This window comes from Amblyomma americanum, chromosome 4 (assembly GCF_052857255.1).
Source record: "Amblyomma americanum isolate KBUSLIRL-KWMA chromosome 4, ASM5285725v1, whole genome shotgun sequence".
Taxonomy (NCBI): domain Eukaryota; kingdom Metazoa; phylum Arthropoda; class Arachnida; order Ixodida; family Ixodidae; genus Amblyomma; species Amblyomma americanum.
The window spans coordinates 145,787,681-145,806,922 of NC_135500.1; the positions used below are offsets into that span (position 1 = coordinate 145,787,681).

General features: G+C 46.0%; 1 protein-coding gene across 1 annotated transcript in view; it reads right to left on the reverse strand.

Moving 5' to 3' along the window:
- Positions 1–12,676: 12,676 nt before the first annotated feature.
- Positions 12,677–19,242, reverse strand: part of LOC144130396 (guanylate cyclase soluble subunit beta-1-like) — a 57,236-nt gene continuing 50,670 nt past the window's right edge. The window contains exons 10-12 of the mRNA XM_077664320.1: positions 18,881–19,035; positions 15,068–15,287; positions 12,677–14,701 (exon numbers count right to left, since the gene is read on the reverse strand). Of these exons, the coding sequence (XP_077520446.1) occupies positions 14,075–14,701; positions 15,068–15,287; positions 18,881–19,035 (1,002 nt within the window). The 3' untranslated portion in view covers positions 12,677–14,074. The remainder of the gene's footprint in view (positions 14,702–15,067; positions 15,288–18,880; positions 19,036–19,242) is intronic.

Below are 19,242 nucleotides of genomic sequence, written 5' to 3' on the forward strand. Positions count from 1 at the left end.
GCCGGACAACCACCGGTATATATGGGTACAAGCCACCCCCGGCCCGGCGCCCGGCTTCTTCAGGGGTGTGTGCTTGGAGGAGGCTCCGCAAACCCCACCGCGCCCCTTCGGGGGCAAACCCAGTTTCGAATAAGTCAGCCTGCAAACAGGTGGAAACAAGTGAAGAATACACTTGAATAGTTCTCAAGCGAGGAGTACACTTGAAGAGCTCGCTTCCAACTGGAAATGGGTCAAAGACCCATTTCCCAAGCATTTCACCCTAAATAAGCCGAGCACCAGACCAAGGGAACGCTTGTACCTATTGTATCACCGGTGGGTACCCGGCGGCACTGGGGATCGAAACCCGCACCTCCGGCATACGAGGCGGATGGTCAACCATGGCAAGGTTCAACGATTCATTTTTCAAACATTTATTAAATGCTTGTGATGGTATTTACATTAGTTAAGAGCTAAAAGAGACGCGAAATTTGTAGAAGTATATGTCATTCTATCTGCAAGTAGTACTCGTTTTTAAATTTTTCCGCACAACATCTAAGAAACGAACTTGTCTTTGTTTCAGCAATGCAGTAGTTCAGGTAACTATACAGTGAAAACGCATGCACTATATGCACTTAAGGCTCAAGCGACGTCGGCAGTATAAACTAGATTGAAAGAACTTGACATTTGGGGTGATTTTTTCTGTCGTTCAGTACATTAATATACATTTCCACTTCAGATCTTTTTATATGTCAATGCGTGTTCTTTCCAGCCATGCATTTCCGCTGATTGTATAATATAATATACTCGGAGACAGCCATGACGATTGATGTACGCGTCCTCTTCAACTCGCGTAGAGAATCGATGCTTTCAAAGACGGTGACCTGTTCATGCGAGCGAGGGTTGTTTCGTTGCACCATTGTCTTCCGACGTTCCATTTAAGAGGCTCTGCAATAACAAAGGAACCATTATCATATGAAGAATCTTTGTTTTAGCACCAAAAAGACGAGAAAGAAGGGCAGATTGAATAGTACGAGTCTAAGCTCATGCTATCGCTTTCAGGTGCTTCTATAAAATTATTCTGCACTCAAGACATCTCAATTTCTCGGTAGATGCAAGAGCAATAAGCGTGTCTTACAGTGAAAGACGGAAAGAGGTCAGAATCGCTGTAGCCTAGACTTAAAGCAAGTGATAGGGCAGCTATAAATCTACTGTCAGGTGACCCATGAAAATAGGGAGTAGGACATGCAGAGTTTTAGTACAGGGAAAAAAAAAATTACCTGTCGTGTTGATTTTGTTCCTTGGAACTGCGCCTTTCCTGAAAATATTCAAGCAAAAAATAAATTTGTCGTGTTTTGCGTTGTCAATTTGTTAAGCGGCAGATTAGAATTCCATTTTGAGTTAGTTCTTTCCTCGCTGCAAGGAATTAATGATTGCTGTCTTATTCACTTGTTAGACCACCGCATGGCGCATTTCAAGGAACTAAGAGTTGTATTTCTTTTCTCTGTAAGAAAGATACATGGCGGTTACAAAGTTTCAATATGAAACCGCTTTATTTGTGCAGCCTGGCGTTATACCCCCCGCGAATAGAGCGACCTACACGCGCTTGTGGACACATTGGCTTATAGACAGAGATCATGAGATGGGTAATTGCACAATAAAATGTCAGTTTAGGACCATTTTTCTTTTTCTGTTGAGTGAACGGCAGTGAATATTGAAATGGTCGATCTCTGATATATTTCAAGCCGCTGAAAAAGAACTAATGGAGCTCTAGATTCTTCCAAAATCGCGTCTCTCTCCCGACAACGGGCTGCTATTTTGGTTTATTTGCACAGACGCGTATTTGTGATATTAATAATGTCTTAGAATCAAACGTTTGGTTAAGTATCAAGACCTAGCTGCCTTCAGCGTGTGCGGAAAATCACTTTAGGCTGTACCCAGGGAAAATACTCCAGTTCGTTACGTGTACTATTGGTTCTAAAATGCTCGACTTTTCTCTTTAAAGTTGCATAGACCGTACGGTTTAACGGCACTTGATAGAACGTGTTCCAAATTCCTGGTAACAAGTGGATCATGAAGTACATTAAGAAAATCTCGTAAACAAGCGGCGATTGGGAGTGGCTGTTCCTTTTACTGAGCTTTCTTCTTTTACTCTGCTCGTCGCTGTCCCCGCAGGGGGGCGTCTGCAACGTGCAGGCGTTGGTGAGTGGCGACACCATGGGGTTCCGAGCATCCGCAGGGACATCGTCGCAGGGGGATGATGGTGAACAGTGCGTCACCACGGACCCCAGCACCCGCGCTTAGCCGTGCGTGGCATCGCCGTGTCCGGGGAAAAGGGGATCCTAGTGGTTGAGCCGATGCCGAGCGTTTGGACCTTTAAGGCCCCTCGGTGGAGGCAACACACCACTTTGTGGTATTCCAGCGCTATGGCACATAGCCAAAGAAAGGAAGATGGAAAAGAAGAGGACAAACACAGCGCTGGCTAGCAACAATCCATTTCAAGTTCTTGTTCCACCAGACTTCCGTCAGTCTTGCAGCTTCACCTCTGAGGTGATGAAACCGTCTCGGCGCGATCCATTCCGGGTAGTGCGCAAAGCATGCAGCGCGTAGCCAGTCGGTGTATAGCCTTTCTTGTCGCCACAGTTGTGACCTTAAGAGTTTGCAAACGCGTTTCACATGCCCCCACGACGGCAGAACAGCACCAAACAAGGCACTCACTTCTGCGGGCGTCACTCTCTTCTTTATGCAGAATGCCAGGAACCTAGCACGGTGCGTCGATCTTGCAATGCTGGTCTGGAGCACGTTCACATCCTGAAGACCAGGAACACAGAGGAAAGGCGAGCCCGATGTATAAGAAATGTACTTAAGTAGAGTCAGCTGTTGGGCTAATGCGTATTCTTGAGTCATTGGTATTCTTGAGACTTTCTCATTCCTGAGAAGTAGGCTGAGGCTTTTTATTTGATTGGTTGGGAGCCTCAGGATCGTCCTTGCCCTGTCAAGGATAGCTGCTGAGGCTACCTGACCTTCATTAAGGCTTTTACCATTAGCTATTTCCAAATTTCTTCCCCAATGTTATTACTAGGCAGTACAATCTTTTTAGGCCATCTACACTATCGACTATTTTTCATAGTTTCAAATATTCTACAGAAGACCAGTTCTATAACTTGAGCTTGGCGCATGGTGGCCTTAGCTGCCTATGCGCCGTAAAACCCAACACAACACTCTGCTCGTCGCTGAACAAAATGGCAGTTATCAAAAAGTTGTTTAAATGCGGGCCCCTTAAGTGGAGAAAAAATTTTTGGCCTTTCAACCGGCAAGTTTCACGAAAGCAGAATTTGTGAAAGCGAAAATTTCACTAATCGTTGGATTAAACTTTCAGGCACCACTAAAAAGCAGATTTGGAGCACATTCACCACCATTAATTAGTTATAGATATCTGAGGCAAGAAAAAATTTTCTATAAAGAGTGATGGCAGCTTTGCATAGAAAAAAATCTACCTTTGTAATAAACCAGGACTTCGACAAAATTCAAAGGTGCTTCACGTGCGGGCAACGTACTAAACCCTATAGCTTTCCGACAATTCTCAGCATCCAATTTATTGCTCGTTAGCTGTGCGTTGTTCACAAGGTTTGGAACGAAACTGCACGGATCGCCAGATGGCGCGCCTTTGCGTCCCCGTTATACTAACACGAGTCACTGAACATTACTTAACAAAAGGCGTCAGAAGTAAGCTTATTTTTGCAGCCTCAGAGGACCTTGTTTGTTGCCAGATATATGCAATATTTCTGTACGCCTCTGTGCAAACTGCTCGATGAGCCTGAACAGTACTGTATATATTGCTCTGAGAAATATTTTTCTCTGCAATGACAAGCTGAAGTGTTTGTGGTGTGGCAAGTTCAAGGTTCATAACTAATCTCTGTGAGTAGTTTTAGAACATCGCCGTGTGTTTTGCACTGAAGACGGGCAGTATAAGCAAGTAAGTCATCTCTGTGCTCGGAAAGGGGCGATGAATTTGAATGCAAATGTCCATGTCGCCCTACAGTTAATAAAATTGCTGCTTGCAGTGTTCATGTTCGAAAACTATGGGTCAGTAAAACAATAACTCACAGAAGCTACAAGCCGCTCACTTATGTTAGGGAACTAAAAGTGCCAACACCGTGCTGAACGACAACAGTCTCTTCATTGTAGCGTCTGCAGCTTAACAGGACACTTGTTAGGCACACAAAAATGAGTTCGAAGAAGACATTGCGAATAAATCTTTGTATATAGTCATTAATATACTAAAACTTTTTTTGTGTTCGACATCGTACCTACATCCACATTCCGCTTAGTTAACTACGATCGCTACAAAGAGCCCTTCAATCACAGTGGATGCTGCGTGTGCATACCACTGCGTGCACGTTTTACAGTCTCCTATCGCGATGCGGCGTTGATGGCCGTTAAGAAGTTATCGTAATGGCGCATATTGCCGTTCTCGATGCACGTTCCTATCTTCGCGTTCTGTACGTCGGGTTAGCTTCAATCGATTAGTAGTAGTTTTAATTCGCAGATAGCGGGGGTGTTTTTTTTAATGCATTACCAAATATTTTTTTTATTTTATGGGAAAGCTCCGACGTTTAAATGCGACTCGGCATGCTTCAATAGATAGAGTCCTCCGGCAGGAGAGTTACCGACATGTTTCCGCTCAGGCTTTCAAATATTTAACGTAATGAAAAATTAGGTTTTTTTTTTCTTTTTTTGTCAATGCCACTTGACCGCAGCCGTCCAGTAATATGCACTCATGAACCGTCACTCTTTCCAGTTCTGGGGCGTATACTTGAGCATGACAGGTTAGGATGACCCTGTATCGATTATCAACATTTTCGCACGGAAGCAACACCAATGTGAAAACCTGGAATACACAACTTTTGACAACGTAAGATGTTACTAGCTCTTTCACGGGTTTCACGGCATGGCTGTCGGTGCACTATTACACCATCTGCAGAGACATATCTCGGCACCCTGGCGGAAGAAAGAAAGAGAAAGGTGTGAGAGAAAAGAAAAAACTCTGCCCAATGTGTGCCGTGTCCCAATGCACGGCTCTGTCTCTTCTTCACCGAAGAGCTTGGCAGCGCGGCAAGCAGTTTAAGTAAGCTCCTAATAAGTTTTAAAGGACATACGTACAGAGAGACGAAGCTCAGAGACGCAGACGACAAAGTAATGAAGTTGGCCTGTTTCGAAACATTTCAGCATTTGAGGACAAAGACAATACTTTCACCCAAAACAGAGCTTATGTACGCTAAGAATAGATTGAAAACAAAATACAAGTTCCAGTGCCACCGGCCCGTTTCGCTTGAAAAAAAATCAAGGGGACACTAAAGCTCCGCCTTAAGGATATGACGCGATAGAGTAATGGTTGACTCCCAAATATGCAAAAAGATCATTCTCTACTTTAGATTCGCAGATTCCTGAGAGTCCTCATACCACACCTGACGCAGTGGTGCAGCGGTTAAGCGATGCGCCACTGCCCTGCAATGGCAGGTGATGCCACCAGTAGGACTTGTGTAATCCAGGTCGCTTTTTCCAGCAACCTCTCGCCACCAATCATTAATTTAACTGTCACCTACCACGGTAGCCAGGTTGTGATGATGCCGCAAGGTCACGTGACATAGGTGGCTCACCATCCTTCTAGGTTGCTCTCTGGGGACCCCCTGCCAGAGCCATGAGCGTAAGTTTTCGCTCACGACGCTGACGGCGACTACGTCGACAACGGTTTTTCTAGTGAACGGGGCCTATAACGCTATTGCGTTAAAACTGCGTGGGTTGACGGAGTTTCCTGTACAAAGATCCCAGATGCGGGGATCCAAAGCTATTTACTTGAAAACAGTGATCGCGGAGTCTTTCCCGGTTATAATCTCACGAGTATGAATCAAGTGCGGGGAAATTTTTAAATGCGATTTTTGTCGGCGATAATCGTGTCGTTTGCGGACGTTCGAACATCAACATGCCCATGTAGCCAGAGTATCGATTGTTGCTAAGGGCAAGAATAAGATGGCGTGGTCCTCGTTGTCCCTGTAGCGCAAGCCGCAGAGGCGGTTTCCTTTCTCGCAGCTGTCCAAGCGACGCCCCCGGGTTCGAGTTGTTTCACGCAGGTTCTTCGCCCTTCTCTGCACTTTTCTTCGCCTCCTCTATGCTGACGACGTAACGGACAAGGAACATAGCACTCAGAAACCAAGTGTTGTTGCGGGAGCCAGGAAGAAACAGGTACGCCTAAAAAAGTGAGTGCCATGATTCACCATTCCTCCGCGCCATCTGACGTTGAACGTTCCCGTCATTGACCTATAGACGTCCTGTGGGTTCCTTAGATTTATTCTCAAGCACCTCTTGTGGCTCTCGCAAGAGTAAAGCATTTCAGATTTTTGTGACCTTACGCAAGAGTAAAACTTCTGATATTTCGTGGTCTGCATATTACCCACCTCTTGGGTCGTATTGAAGCGAGAGCTTCACTACGCTAGGTAAAGCCAATCTCGCTGTGCGTTCCCAGCTGACATTCAAGTGAGCCAGAGGTCAAGTGTGGCTATAGACCTTACCATAAGTGGTCCACCATGAAGTCGCACCGCTTGACTTTTGGCCTTTGACCTTTCGATTTGCTGGTAGAGGGCGGTAGAATAGGCCGCTGCGTTCCTTGGGTGCCCAACCTTTCGCCATGAACCGATAATCTAACTGCTATCTGCCAGGTTGGCAGGGTAAGCGCGGTGCCTATTCAGGGTGCGGAAGGCACTCAACCTTACAGACGCCAAGCCACGTATACTCGCCCGATACACCAAAGCTTTCGCTCTCTAACCAGATTCAGCAGTAGTTGAACCGCAGCTAATGTTTTTTCCCACTGCTAATGAATGAACTTTTAATAGTTTCTTCTTAGATCTCTTTAAAAATATAGCACCGTCACAATACTGCAGCTGAAATGCGTCTTCCCTACTTCATTTGGCTCAGGCTAGAAAAGTTGGCGGGTTGCAAGCTAGCGTTTCATCCTTTCTGGGCGGAGAGCCTCAATTAAATGATTCGAAAAAATAACGCTGCCAAAACATAATTAATTTCTTGCTCGGTCTACGGAAAACAGGCTTTAGAAAACACCGCTTCTATCAGAACTTCCGCGGTGTTGAGCATTCAGCGCTGAATATTTTTGTTCTATTCATGAAGATTCAATTATGTTAGGAAAGCTGCGTAAACAACACGCTTCTTCCTGACGTAGCAGTTTCCTTACCGGGAGAAATGGTGGCCGAGCACGCGCGAGGGTGTAATCAGGTTACCGGTGGGTCGCCCAGTTAGTTAATAAATTAGAGAGTAATTCGATTAACCTGGTCATTTTGGCTCAGAAGATGAGTCACAGGCTGTCTCTCGAGGGCTACCGAAGGGGGAACATTCATCAAGGGAAGCTGAAGCATTCAGAACTACTGCAGGAGTGCAGCTCCCCATTAGCTAACTACCGTCATCGGCAAACTTTCCGCGATATAACCTTGCTAACACATTTTAAAATTTTCTGTAGTAAAGGAGGTTACAGTGGGCCGCCCTTTCATTCCGAACTGGTAGCTATATGACGAGAGAGAGAGAGAGAGAGAGAGAGAGAAGACTTTTAATTAAAAAGATCTTTGCTCGCGTACAAAAACCGCTGACAGGGTACTCTACTTCCAGGGGTGTGCTTAGGAAGAGAAAGGCAAAAATGCAAGGTTGCGGAAAATGGGTTGGAAAAAAGTTATACAAAAACGCAGTAATAAAACGGGAGTAATACCGCTGTATAGCAGATATCATTTCTAGGCCTGTCAAACAGAATGTGATGCAGGTAGATCGGAGCCATAAGACACGTGTGGGACGGCGAGTGGAGCTCTCTAGAAAGCACCACCAGAGATGATGGGACGGTGATGAACCTGCAAGGGCGCGAATATTGCAAAGGAGAAGTGGGGAAGAGATGAAGTCATTGCTGCATTTGTTTGCTCCAAAAGTAGGCAGAAACTTCAGCAGCGTGACCTGCTGAATTTTTTCTTTCTGTAGAATTCAGAGTCGTCATTACAGGCCAGTAGCACAGGTATAGAGCATACGTCAGTCTCCAATCTGCCTACTATGCTATCAGGAATAAAACCGCCTTTCTAATGCTGCTCAGGGAGTACATTTATGAGATTGTTGCTAATGTGGGTTGACAAAAGAAACTGCTCTGCTTGTTGATATTGTATTATGAATCTTACAGCGCTGTGGAGGACACGGGCTTGAAAAAGGATGACAAGCACTTAGCGCTGTTCTTTATTGAGCTATAAAATTCAAAGTGCTGCAGCTTGTATGATTTTTTTTAATAGGCCGCCGCAGTGACTGAGTGGTTATGGCGCTCGGCTGCTGGCCCGAAAGTCGCGGGTTCAATCCCGGCCGCGGTGGTCGAATTTCGATGGAGGCGAAATTCTAGAGGCCCGTGTGCTGTGCGATGTCAGTGCACGTTAAAGAACCCCAGGTGGTCGAAATTTCCGGAGCCCTTCACTACGGCGTCTCTCATAGCCTGAGTCGCTTTGGGACGTTAAACCCCAATAAACCAAACCAAACCGAGCTTGTGTGATTTTTAAAAAATTCCTTGAAGAAACTGTCATGGCCAAAGTTCCCTCGCCCAAATAAGATCGTGAGTTACCCTCCAATTATAAATACAGAACAAAATGACGTTTACGCGCGAATAATGATTTTTAATTGTTTATTGTGGGGTTTGACGTCCCGAACCACCATGTGAGTTATGAAGGACGTCGTAGGTGAAGGCTATAGATCAATCTAGACTACCTGGGTTTTTGACATTCGCTGATATCGCGCGGGACACGAAATCTTTTTTTTTGTGTGTTTCGCCTCCACGGAAATACGGCCGCCGTGGCCGGGATTGAACCTCTGACCTTGGGATCAGCAGCCGAACGCCAAAACCACTGAGCCACCACGGTCAGTTTATGGACAAATACAAGTGACTCCAGGAAAGTAAGCTGGGACCTAAAGCCTGAAATTCAGTGTCAGAATTACACAATATGCAATACGCAAGCGAAATCACTTGCAAAAAAAATCAGAAAATGTTCATAAATCTCACTTAAAAGAAGCCTTATCAAAGTGAAACAATGTAGCACTTAATTTTTTCTGGGGAGACAAACGCAACAGGTTCTGTTCGGCTTAGGCGAAGAGGCGACCAAAAGTAACACCTCGCTTCGTTCAGATAAATTGCTCGGCCTGCTCTCAGAGTACCTCTAACTGAATCGGTGAGCACTGAAGAGAATTTTGCAACAATATAGGATGAGAAACACGAGAAAGAGAACGAAGCCCCATACCGTGTCTCAAGCAAATGTTTTCCAAACCACCATTGGGTCCCTGGAACGCATTGCCTAGCACGTTCCGGCGATACGTTGACAATGGCACATATGCTGGTGTCGAAAACTCTATCACGTCCCCACCTTCGCCGCTCTTGAACAAAGGCAAACGCTGTACCAACATCCATACCCTATGTTCTTGCTGCATTCCACGGGGAATGAGGAAAACCGGTCACGTAGGCCATTCCATTCGCCCCTGTCTAGCAACCAAAGTAACCTTCTCCCTCCTCCCTTTCAGTCTGTGGCGCTTTTGTCCTCGTGTCGTCGACGCTATTCGCATGTCTGGGTGTTGTAGCACATAGCGTGCTTAGGACAACAGCTGCGTTGAAATGAGGGAGACGGGGTGCTGAGGTAGCAGCGATGCAATGCCGCTGAATGCGGCTTCTCGTGCAGCCGCTGAATGTCCCGCGTCATCCGTTCGTCAGTGGACACTTGCGAGGAGTATTTAGAATCGAGTCTGTTGTAATTTTCCTGTAGTCTCTTCTGCTATTTGCCTCGGTTGCTCCTTTGTAACACCGTGCTCTGTAACATCGTCCTAATTGTCTCTGGTTACGAGCCTTTGAGGTAAGTTGTGCCTGGGTCATGTAATCGCCGCCTCTAAGAGAAAACAGCACCAATCGCGAACACATACATCCGATACTGAATAAGGCAATCATGAGGCTGGCGTTTGTAGTTTTATTCCGTGCATCATTTTCACAGCAGAGACCTTGTGGGGTTTTTAAGAAGCTCCGGCTTGAACATTTTGATCCGTGAACGCCGAATACTGGGAACTTGTTTATAACAAACTTTGTGTTCAAGCTCTGTGCAGCAATGAATATCACGAATTCGCGGCACTGAGCAGTAAAAGGTTAAAACAAGTGTGAACCGCATACGAGTAGTTGGTTGGCTCGCTTTAAAATAAGGCCCATTCCATGAATACCGCTGAGATCTCGCAGCTTATCGTTTAACAGAGAGGCATCTCTCCGACCGCCCGCCCCTTAACATGAAAACACGATCAGGAGAGCATCGTTCGAGTGGGTGGCGACCAATGCGACCAATTTACTGCCCCGGAAAAAGCAACGTGCCCCGCTTCGACAGAGGTGCTCACACCCTTCTATAGCTCGGACTGTCAAGCACCAGGCAGCAGTGTGATGCAAATAGCGGGCGTCAGCAAAGTGGAGCTGTCTTTATGGGGAGCTCGTGGCAACCAAGGCAAGGGCAGGATGAGACGCTCAAAAGCTAACTATGGAATGAGCTAGATAACCTCTAGAGGTCGCTGCCAGTGTTAACATGCTATCAGTATTTTTTATTTTGTCCGCGAGAAAGCTGACACAAGATCTAGTCCCCGCAGGCCTGCATGCATTAACAGAAGCAGAGTGCTGTCAGACGTGGCTGTTGTCGTTCCCATGGGTAGCATAAAACCAGCTGCTTTTTTCTTTCCCCCTTTGCCAGCGAGCAAAGCAAGCTTGGACGCCCGCGTGAGCAGCGCAGTGAAAACCATTATTACCGGGCTCTTGCCGAAAAGTTATTTGGTTGAAATAACTACAGAGCTGAGCGTTGGTTCACACTACCGATTTTATTTGGAAGGTTTTAATATAACGTTGCATTTTGCATAAGTTTCTTGTGAAAAAAAGATCTTTTCTATCATAAGGAAAAGAAATGATGCACCTTACGGAGGGATCACGGAGTCATTTTACTTTTTAATGTTGGTGGCGGCGCTGCGGACTTTGCATTTTGAAACACTGATAACGTATTCCAGAAGTGTTGCTTGTTGGGCGAGTTGGTGATAGATAACAATAGAGCAGCGCGTAACAAGACAGGACAACAGTAGGAACACGGAACGACACGACCGCTTAGACAAAACAGCTAGTGTTCCTCGAAGCGCTCGTGTCGTTCTGTGTTCCTCCTGTTGTCCTGTCTAGTTACGCGCTGCTCTATTAGATAACACATTGCTGGAGGGCTTTGGCTGCTCAGGTTCTGGCCACGCAAGCAAGAAAGTAGGGTCATGCAGGCCTGCTACACGTTGCTTCTCGCAAGGTTTTCACCTCGTCACTTTTATTGCAAGTGTTCCTCTGGAAGACTGAGTACTGAAATAAATGTTACGACCTAAAGTCTCTTTGCGTTTGCTTTCTTAGTTTAGAAAACACCTTAGATAGATTTTACATTGCTGCTGTGTCATCTTTGTTGCTGTGGTGTGGTGTTCACGTAGACATCAGATAACTTATCGTGCCCACCTCACAATAGGCGAAAATTATTTTATATTGTACAGAGTCACCGCATATGCTACGGTATGATGTACAGGTAAGAAGTAGTTCTACGCAGGTACGAAGGATGCCCCAAATGGTATAAGGTTTCCAGATAGTAACATGCGGCTTCTCGACACGTGTACGGTGATATCTGTCGGGTAAATAAAATAACTTTCTAACACGAAACCACCGCCTGGCAGGTTTTTTTTTCGACAAAACAGAAAGATGTGCAGATGAAGAAACTGAACTAACATTAATAAAGCACATAGGAACTTCCGCGATGACAAGATTTCTCTGCTGCCACCGGAACGCGTTTTAATAAAACGGGTTACATTTTTCATCTTCTGCCTCGAACGCGTTATGCTAGTGTTCCTCTTTCACCATCGCCTTTCTCGTCGCTTAGGAAGGTAAAATTATTCTAAGCTGCACCTGCGTCAATGAATGCCGCACTGTCAGTATAGTTAAGATAATTTCAAGCGAACTGATATCATCATCGTAGCGTGCAACATGTGCCTATTTTCATTTATGACAGGTACATGTAAGGATCGTCACGTAATTTGAGCGTCGTCAAAACCTCGATCAGTTAACATAGCGCGTTAAACATGTGTGAGCGGCTAAAACGTGTGCATATGTGTGTCCGTGCTTGGCGCTGAACAAAATGATTCTTCCCTTTGAAACCAGAATTCTCATTACTCTCGCAATATTTAGAGAGTTCAAGCATAAAAGCTCGCAGAGGGGCCATGATGCGCCGGCAGTTGTAGCCAACGGAACCTCAACAGTTCGATCCCGGCCGCGGCGGTCGAATTTCGATGGAGGCGAAATTCTAGAGGTCCGTGTACTGTGCGATGTCAGTGCACGTTAAAGAACATGAGGTGGTCGAAATTTCCGGAGCCCTTCACTACGGTGTCCCTCACAGCCTGAGTCGCTTTGGGACGTTAAACCCATAGAAACCAAACCAAACCAAACCAAACCCTTAGAGTTGGAAGTCTGCGACCGCACCTGTCACCTCGTGAAGAAGATACCAAAAGCGCGCCGCTCATCCCTCTATGCAAGAGCTTTATTACATATTAGAGTACGAAACAAGCAAATACAAAGAGCATCTACACTGTAGACCAATTTGTGTTCCAGGGTTGACGATTTTATTCAGGCGTACGAAGTCCATGTGGGCGAAGGGAGGTAGCGTTAATTTATGAGGCCATCCATTCATTCAAAGCACCGTGATGAGCATAATGTCTGAGAAGACACGACGACAGCCCCAGCTTCTCAGCTTCTTGAAGGGGAACTCCTATCGGCAAGCGATGTCACCACGTTCGAGAAAGTAGAGCACGGTAGCATCTGCCGGCACCAGTAAGTTTTGAGCCAGGGCCTGCGTAACAGGGCAATAGAAGCCCGGTTTAGAAATGAGAGTATTCGGGCTATTCCACCAGAAAGTGCACTCGTGCCGTCTTCACAGAAATTGCGACTGCTTCTTAGAAAGTAACTATACTTGATTTTCGAAATCGCTACCTGAGCGGATCCAGAGTTTTCTGCCGACAGAGACGGTGCGCCACTAATCTTGTGGCAGAAACTTCATGTCCAAGCACGTACTTACAGGAGCATTAGAAATATGTCTAGCTTTGAATATGAAATAAATGTTTCATGCATAGCGTAACAAAATTCTTGTGATTGGATGGCGTTAAGGTCTCACACTTGTGCACATAGAAACAAGGAAGCCATTTTTTTCCTTTCCACAAGGAATACATTCCATGTACATCTTTAGGAAGAATAAACCCCGATACGAGAAAAGAACCTTAAAAATGTTAATAGCCCTTTCTTCTACATGAATTTAATTTTGAATACTTTCTGCGGAACTGTACTTCATATTGATGTTGGAAAAACAAAGTGTGATATGCTACTGCACGATGACCGCGTATAAATTAACGCTGTACACAATACATTCATGTGAGTCATTAATCGGCAACATTCGCGCCACGACGAAAAGTTTGGCTGACGAGATATTTCGATATTTCGCGAGCGTTCTCGGCGATGCCGTTGAACCCCCCAATGCATGTCGAATATACAGAAGGAGTGATCTAGATGCACAACCAGTGTGTTTCGTGCGGGTAAGAAAACAACATGCATCGTACCTTAATTTACCAATTCACAGTTGCAAAGTGAATGAGCATACACTGCATACGGTCGCAACAAAGGTCTTGAAAAGGATATATATCGAGTGTTCACCTTAATGTGGGTGTATACTTCATCCAGCGTCGCGGCTAGTTATCGCTCATAGATGTGCGGTAGTGGAACGAGTGCGAGGCTTCCATGTAGTCGTGGAGAGCTTGGTGACGTAGGAACCCTGTGCGGCCATTTTCATCGAGGATGCAGGCACAGGGATAACAGGGAATGACCAGGTGGTCGGCGACGGGCAAGAGTCATTGGACACGAGCACGGCAGACACAACGCGGCCTCGTACTTTCATTTTTTTTTGTGAACCGAAGACGAAGTACGCTAGGCAAGATAGGACCGCACTAACTATCACGAAGGAAAGATAGCCCGCGACCTTAATATGTCCTTCTTGCGCACTCCGGCGTCCCGTGAGGATGCGCTGTCGTGTAACCCACCACTGATTGCACCTTTCGTGCCGGATGACTCCAGAGCAGATGATGGTGGTATGCGGCCACTGCTTGGGTCTGGCGATGCTACGTGAAATGCAGGGTCCTTATTTCGGAACCGAGAAAAGGGACACTGCTGACGATCTGCGTCGTTATCAGCAATTTCTGATGGTCGAGCTGTTCCACTAACTTGGCCATGCTCTCGGCTGTAGCTGTTGTTTGGTGGGGACTGTGTAGATTTGTTGTCGTTTTCCATTTGCTTGCTTGCATGTGGCAGGTCCCAAGTGTAGGCGAAGGGGGAAGTCTTTTCGCTGGATGTGCTGCTCTTGTCATGCTTCCCTCCAATAGAACGCCAATCCGAGTGGTCCGTGCTGCTAGTTACAGGACAATCTTCAGTGAGCACTGTGGAGGCGAGGCCTGTAGGAAGTGATAGGTGTGGTTCTCCTTCTGTCGAGTCAGGTTCTTTTTCGTCTACTTTCTCGCTTGCACTTCTGTCCTCAGTGCTCATAGCATCACTGCAGTTCAGCCTACTCTTGATGAACATTCCGATCTGCAAGAGGAAATAGTTCCTGCGTTACCATAGTATCGATCATTCAGTGCTTTAGCTGGTGCCGCTATACAAAGACCGCGAGAGAGTTATATTGTACTGCGACATATTAGAAAGAATAATTTAACTGCAGCGGTGTCATGCTCTGCATACTAACCAAAGAGTGGTGCATTGAATCTCACCTTCGCCTAAATGTTTTAAAAGAGAAGTCGGTTTCTCATTTCCACCGGCACCCTGCACTTTAGAGCCCATCAAGTCCTACTCGCGCATGACGAAATATTATCTTTCTCCCTCAGGTAAGACGCACTGAAATCCGGACAGGCAGTGGCGGATACAAAAACTCATGAGCCACTCGAAGCATAGTCGTACCTCGCCTGCCTCTAAGGACGGCGTCGTGACGGCGGAGTAGCGGCGCACAGGCGAGGACGACGGGGACAGCAGCATGCTGTCGTCGGCCGGTTGCTCGCCCGCGGCCGCCGGCTGAGCTTCTGTGCTGCTCCGAGAGGCAATGTCGACCAGGTAACAACGAAGAGGGAAGTCGCCCACGTCCAGGTTGTCTTCGAACACGTAATGCTGCTTCGTCAGGTGCCTTCAGGCAGAAAGAAAAGAAAAATGCAGAAGTGTCAACAAATAGTGTGATTTTCGCCGCCTGACAAGGATAAAGTTTAGGGGAAAATAAGCTTCGTAAAGAAAATATAGAGAAAAAGAAAGAAAAGAAAGGTTGGTTATTTAGAAGGTTGTTTCGGTTGGCTAACCTGATAGAGGTGAAGGAAAGAGGGGAACTAAAGACGCTATGCAGGGCCAAGCAAGAAAGCACGTTCGTACGCATAGTAAGAAGGCACAGCACGCCTGGATCTCGCTCAGGTGCAAGCATGCAAAATCGTTGCTCTGTTACATGTTGCTACGTTGCATATTGATGTTGTGGTTGTATAAAAATTGTTAATATTGTTAATGAACGGCACTCTTCGACCACCTCGGTTGCATAGATTAGAGTTCAATACTTGCCCTACATCATCATCATCATCACCATCATCATCACCATCATCATCATCAGCCTGACTACACCCGCTGCAGGGCAAAGGCCTCTCCCATGTCTCTCCAATTAACCCGTTCATTTGCCAGCTGCGCCCATCCTATGCCTGCGCACTTCTTAATCTTATCCGCCCACCTAACCTTCTTCCACCCCCTGCTACGCCTGCCTTCTCTTGGAATCCATTCCGTTACCCTTAAGGACCGGCGGTTGTCTTGCCTTGGCATCACATGCCCTGCCCAAGCCCATTTCTTCCTCTTGATTTGTACTAGGATATCATTAACCCGCGTTTGTTCCCTCACCCACTCTGCCCGCTTCCGGTCTCTTAACGTTACACCTATCATTTTGATTTCCATGGCTCGGTGCGTTGTCCTTAACATAAGCTGAACCCTTTTCATTAGCCTCCGCGTTTCTGCCCCGTCGGTGAGTGCCGGTAAGATACAGCTAATGTACACGTTTCCCTTGAGGGATATTGGTAAACTGCTATTCATGATTTGTGAGAACCTGCCATATGCGCTCCACCCCATTCTTATCCTTCTAGTTATCTCCCTCTCATGATCCGGATCAGCTGTCACTACCTGCCCTAAGCAGACGTATTACTTTACTACTTCCAGCACCTCGCTTCCAATTGTGAACTGCTGTTCCTTTGCTAGGCTGTTGAAGCTAATTTAGTTTTCTGCATGTTAATTTTTAGACCCACCGTTTTGCTCTGTCTGTCTAAATAATTGAGCATACTTTGCAATTCATCTCGTGAGTGACTCAGCAAGGCAATGTCATCAGAAAATCGCAGATTATTTAGGTATTCTCTATTAACTCTTGTTCCTTACTGTTCTCAATTCAGCCATCGGTATAGCTCCTGTAGACAGGCGGTGAATAACATTGGCGAGATCGTATCTCCTTGCCTGACGGCCTTCTTTATTGTAATTTTATTGCTGACTTAATGGAGAACTACGGTAGCTGTGCAGTTGCTATAGATATCTTCCAGTATTTTCACATAAGGCTCTTATACACCCTGATTCCGCAATGTCTGCATGACAGCTGAAGTTTCCACTGATTCGAATGCTTTCTCGTAATCAATGAAGGCTATATTTAGGGGTTGGTTACATTCTGCGTATTTCTTTATCACCAGGTTGATAGTGTGAATATGATATATTGTGGGATATCCTTTACGAAAGCCTGTCTGATCATTTGGCTAGTTAAAGTCCAAGGTTGCCCTGACTCTATTAGCGATTACCTACATAAGCTCTCAATTCACGCCCCCATTGATTTCCTAAATGTGACAAAAGTTTTGACCATTAAGTGCTTCTTTCGTGATGAATGTATTTGCATTCACACCTGTGTGTTTCACTACCGCTACCCGCAGAAGCGGCGTGAATCTATCTGCGGTGGTACCGCACATGAAGTACGCCACACGCCACGAAGAAATCACGGATGACAAGCGTAGGGCACAACGAAGCAAAAAACTGCGACATTGCAGTACGGACTGCTGATCACTGTGCCTTTTGCTCCACTTAAGACTGCCTTTATGGAACATATTTTGGTCAGCCTTAAAACCCGGCCTGAAATACCAACAAGCCACATTATGCAATATCTACAGTGTACAGTATCTAGATATCCTGCTTACATGTCACATTGGGAACCATCGTTAAATGTGAGTACAATGGGTATATAATGCTCTGCGATTGGTTCTTACAGCCTCCCAAAGTGCTAGCGTAAGTCTGACAGCCGTTGGCGGTTGCAATTTCTTTGGTTTCAGTGACAATGAGTACTGTTGCTAGCTCTTTTAGTCTATCGCTCGCATTACTGTATCAGTGCTCGTCTCCTGTGAATAAGGAAAGCCATTACCTTTGCCTTCAAAATACCGTAACAACGTCCCACTGGCATCCGCATAGTGCTATTTCAAGTTCCGGAGGGAGTTGTTCCGGAACTAACGTAGGTTGAACAGCACAGTGTGAAGTTTCGCTGATAATTTCTAACAGCGTGCCACGACAAGAACTTCGTGCCTAACGCCACTTTATTGAAAATTACTTGCGATTTTCATGGACCATTGTTTACACAGGGGAGTAGTTGCAAGTTGTTAAGGTACAGAGCTTGCGTCGTCAGCCAGTGGTGAAAGCGCCTTTTTAAGCTTCATATGTCACTCGTAAACAGGCTGAAGTGGCAGACAGGCGCCCCATCTTCATTTCTCGATAAATGTCGACTTGCGTTTCGTCCTCACTTGAGAGAAAACATACTGTAGCACGATATTACTTTCTTGTTTATGTTTCCAAATGAGAGGTCATCTCTAAAAGCGCTAGTCAAGTCATCCTTCCCGCCTTGATGTCGAAGAGCGACAGACTGCCCCACGTGGCGGTTGGCAATAGAATAACTATACTAGAATTACAAGGTTAGACTAGAAGAAGCAGACTAGAAGCAAATAAAATAAATAGAGAGAACGAACCAGCAAGGCTGTGCGGTGTAAAGCCAATACGAAATAAATGAAAAAGAGCTAAACGCTCATAACAAAAAGAACCATTTGAAGCATATCTTGAAATGTAAAAAAATGATAAAAACAAAGCAAGTGACCATCCTAAAGTCTAAGTCGGCAAAATTCCTTCCACAATGCAACAAAAGAACAAAACAAGAAAGACAAATAAAAAGTTGGTGGCCGCATAACTTCGCCTCTCGCTACTCGGCTGGGTCAGCTACCGATGATTCACTAGAAGAACGAACTAAGCCCTGCGTCAGCCTTGGCCATTATGAAGCTGATTAGTGCTCTGACTATCAGCGGTGTACATATGTGTTTGTCGTGGTTGCAGAATGGGTGCGGTGTCGTGCACCTGGCACTTGGACCTCCTCGCCTCAATGGGGTTCTGGTGATGCGGAGACAAGAGACAATATTGGAGACAACAGTAAGGACAATAAGTAAAGAGATAATAACGCTTCTGTATTGCACTTTCTTGAGCCCAGTTTCATGGTCGTCGTCACTACCAAAAAACTTCGTCTGTCACGACTAGTAGTTTTTGTTTATTATCACCCCAAGTTCTTCGGCGTGAACAGCAGGGTAGACTTCTTGCTCCTGTTCTTGCATGTGACGTCGCTCGAGGACAGACGAGCTGAGCAGACATGACAATAGGCCATTAGAATAACTCGATGGCTGCGTATGCGCTCACCTTCTGGCCACCTCGGTGACGTTCACCCTTGACGGTTTGGACAGGCTCTCGGTCTTATTGGCCAGTGTGACCGTGTTGCCGAAGAGGCAGTACCGCGGCATAGTCTTGCCCACCACACCGGCTGTCGCGTAGCCCGTGTGAATGCCAATGCGCATCTGCGTGAAGAATCAGTTACTCATAGCACGTATACTAAATAAATAACGCAGCGCGAGATTACCCTGGTCGGGGGAGACTTGAACACGTGCGAAACTGCCAGGGATTTGTATTTTTGCAAAAAATATTAGTAGCGTAATAAACCGGACGAATCTCCTGTCGGCTAGTAACACCATAAAATGCGCTGTTGTATAAACCGTTGTGTCAAT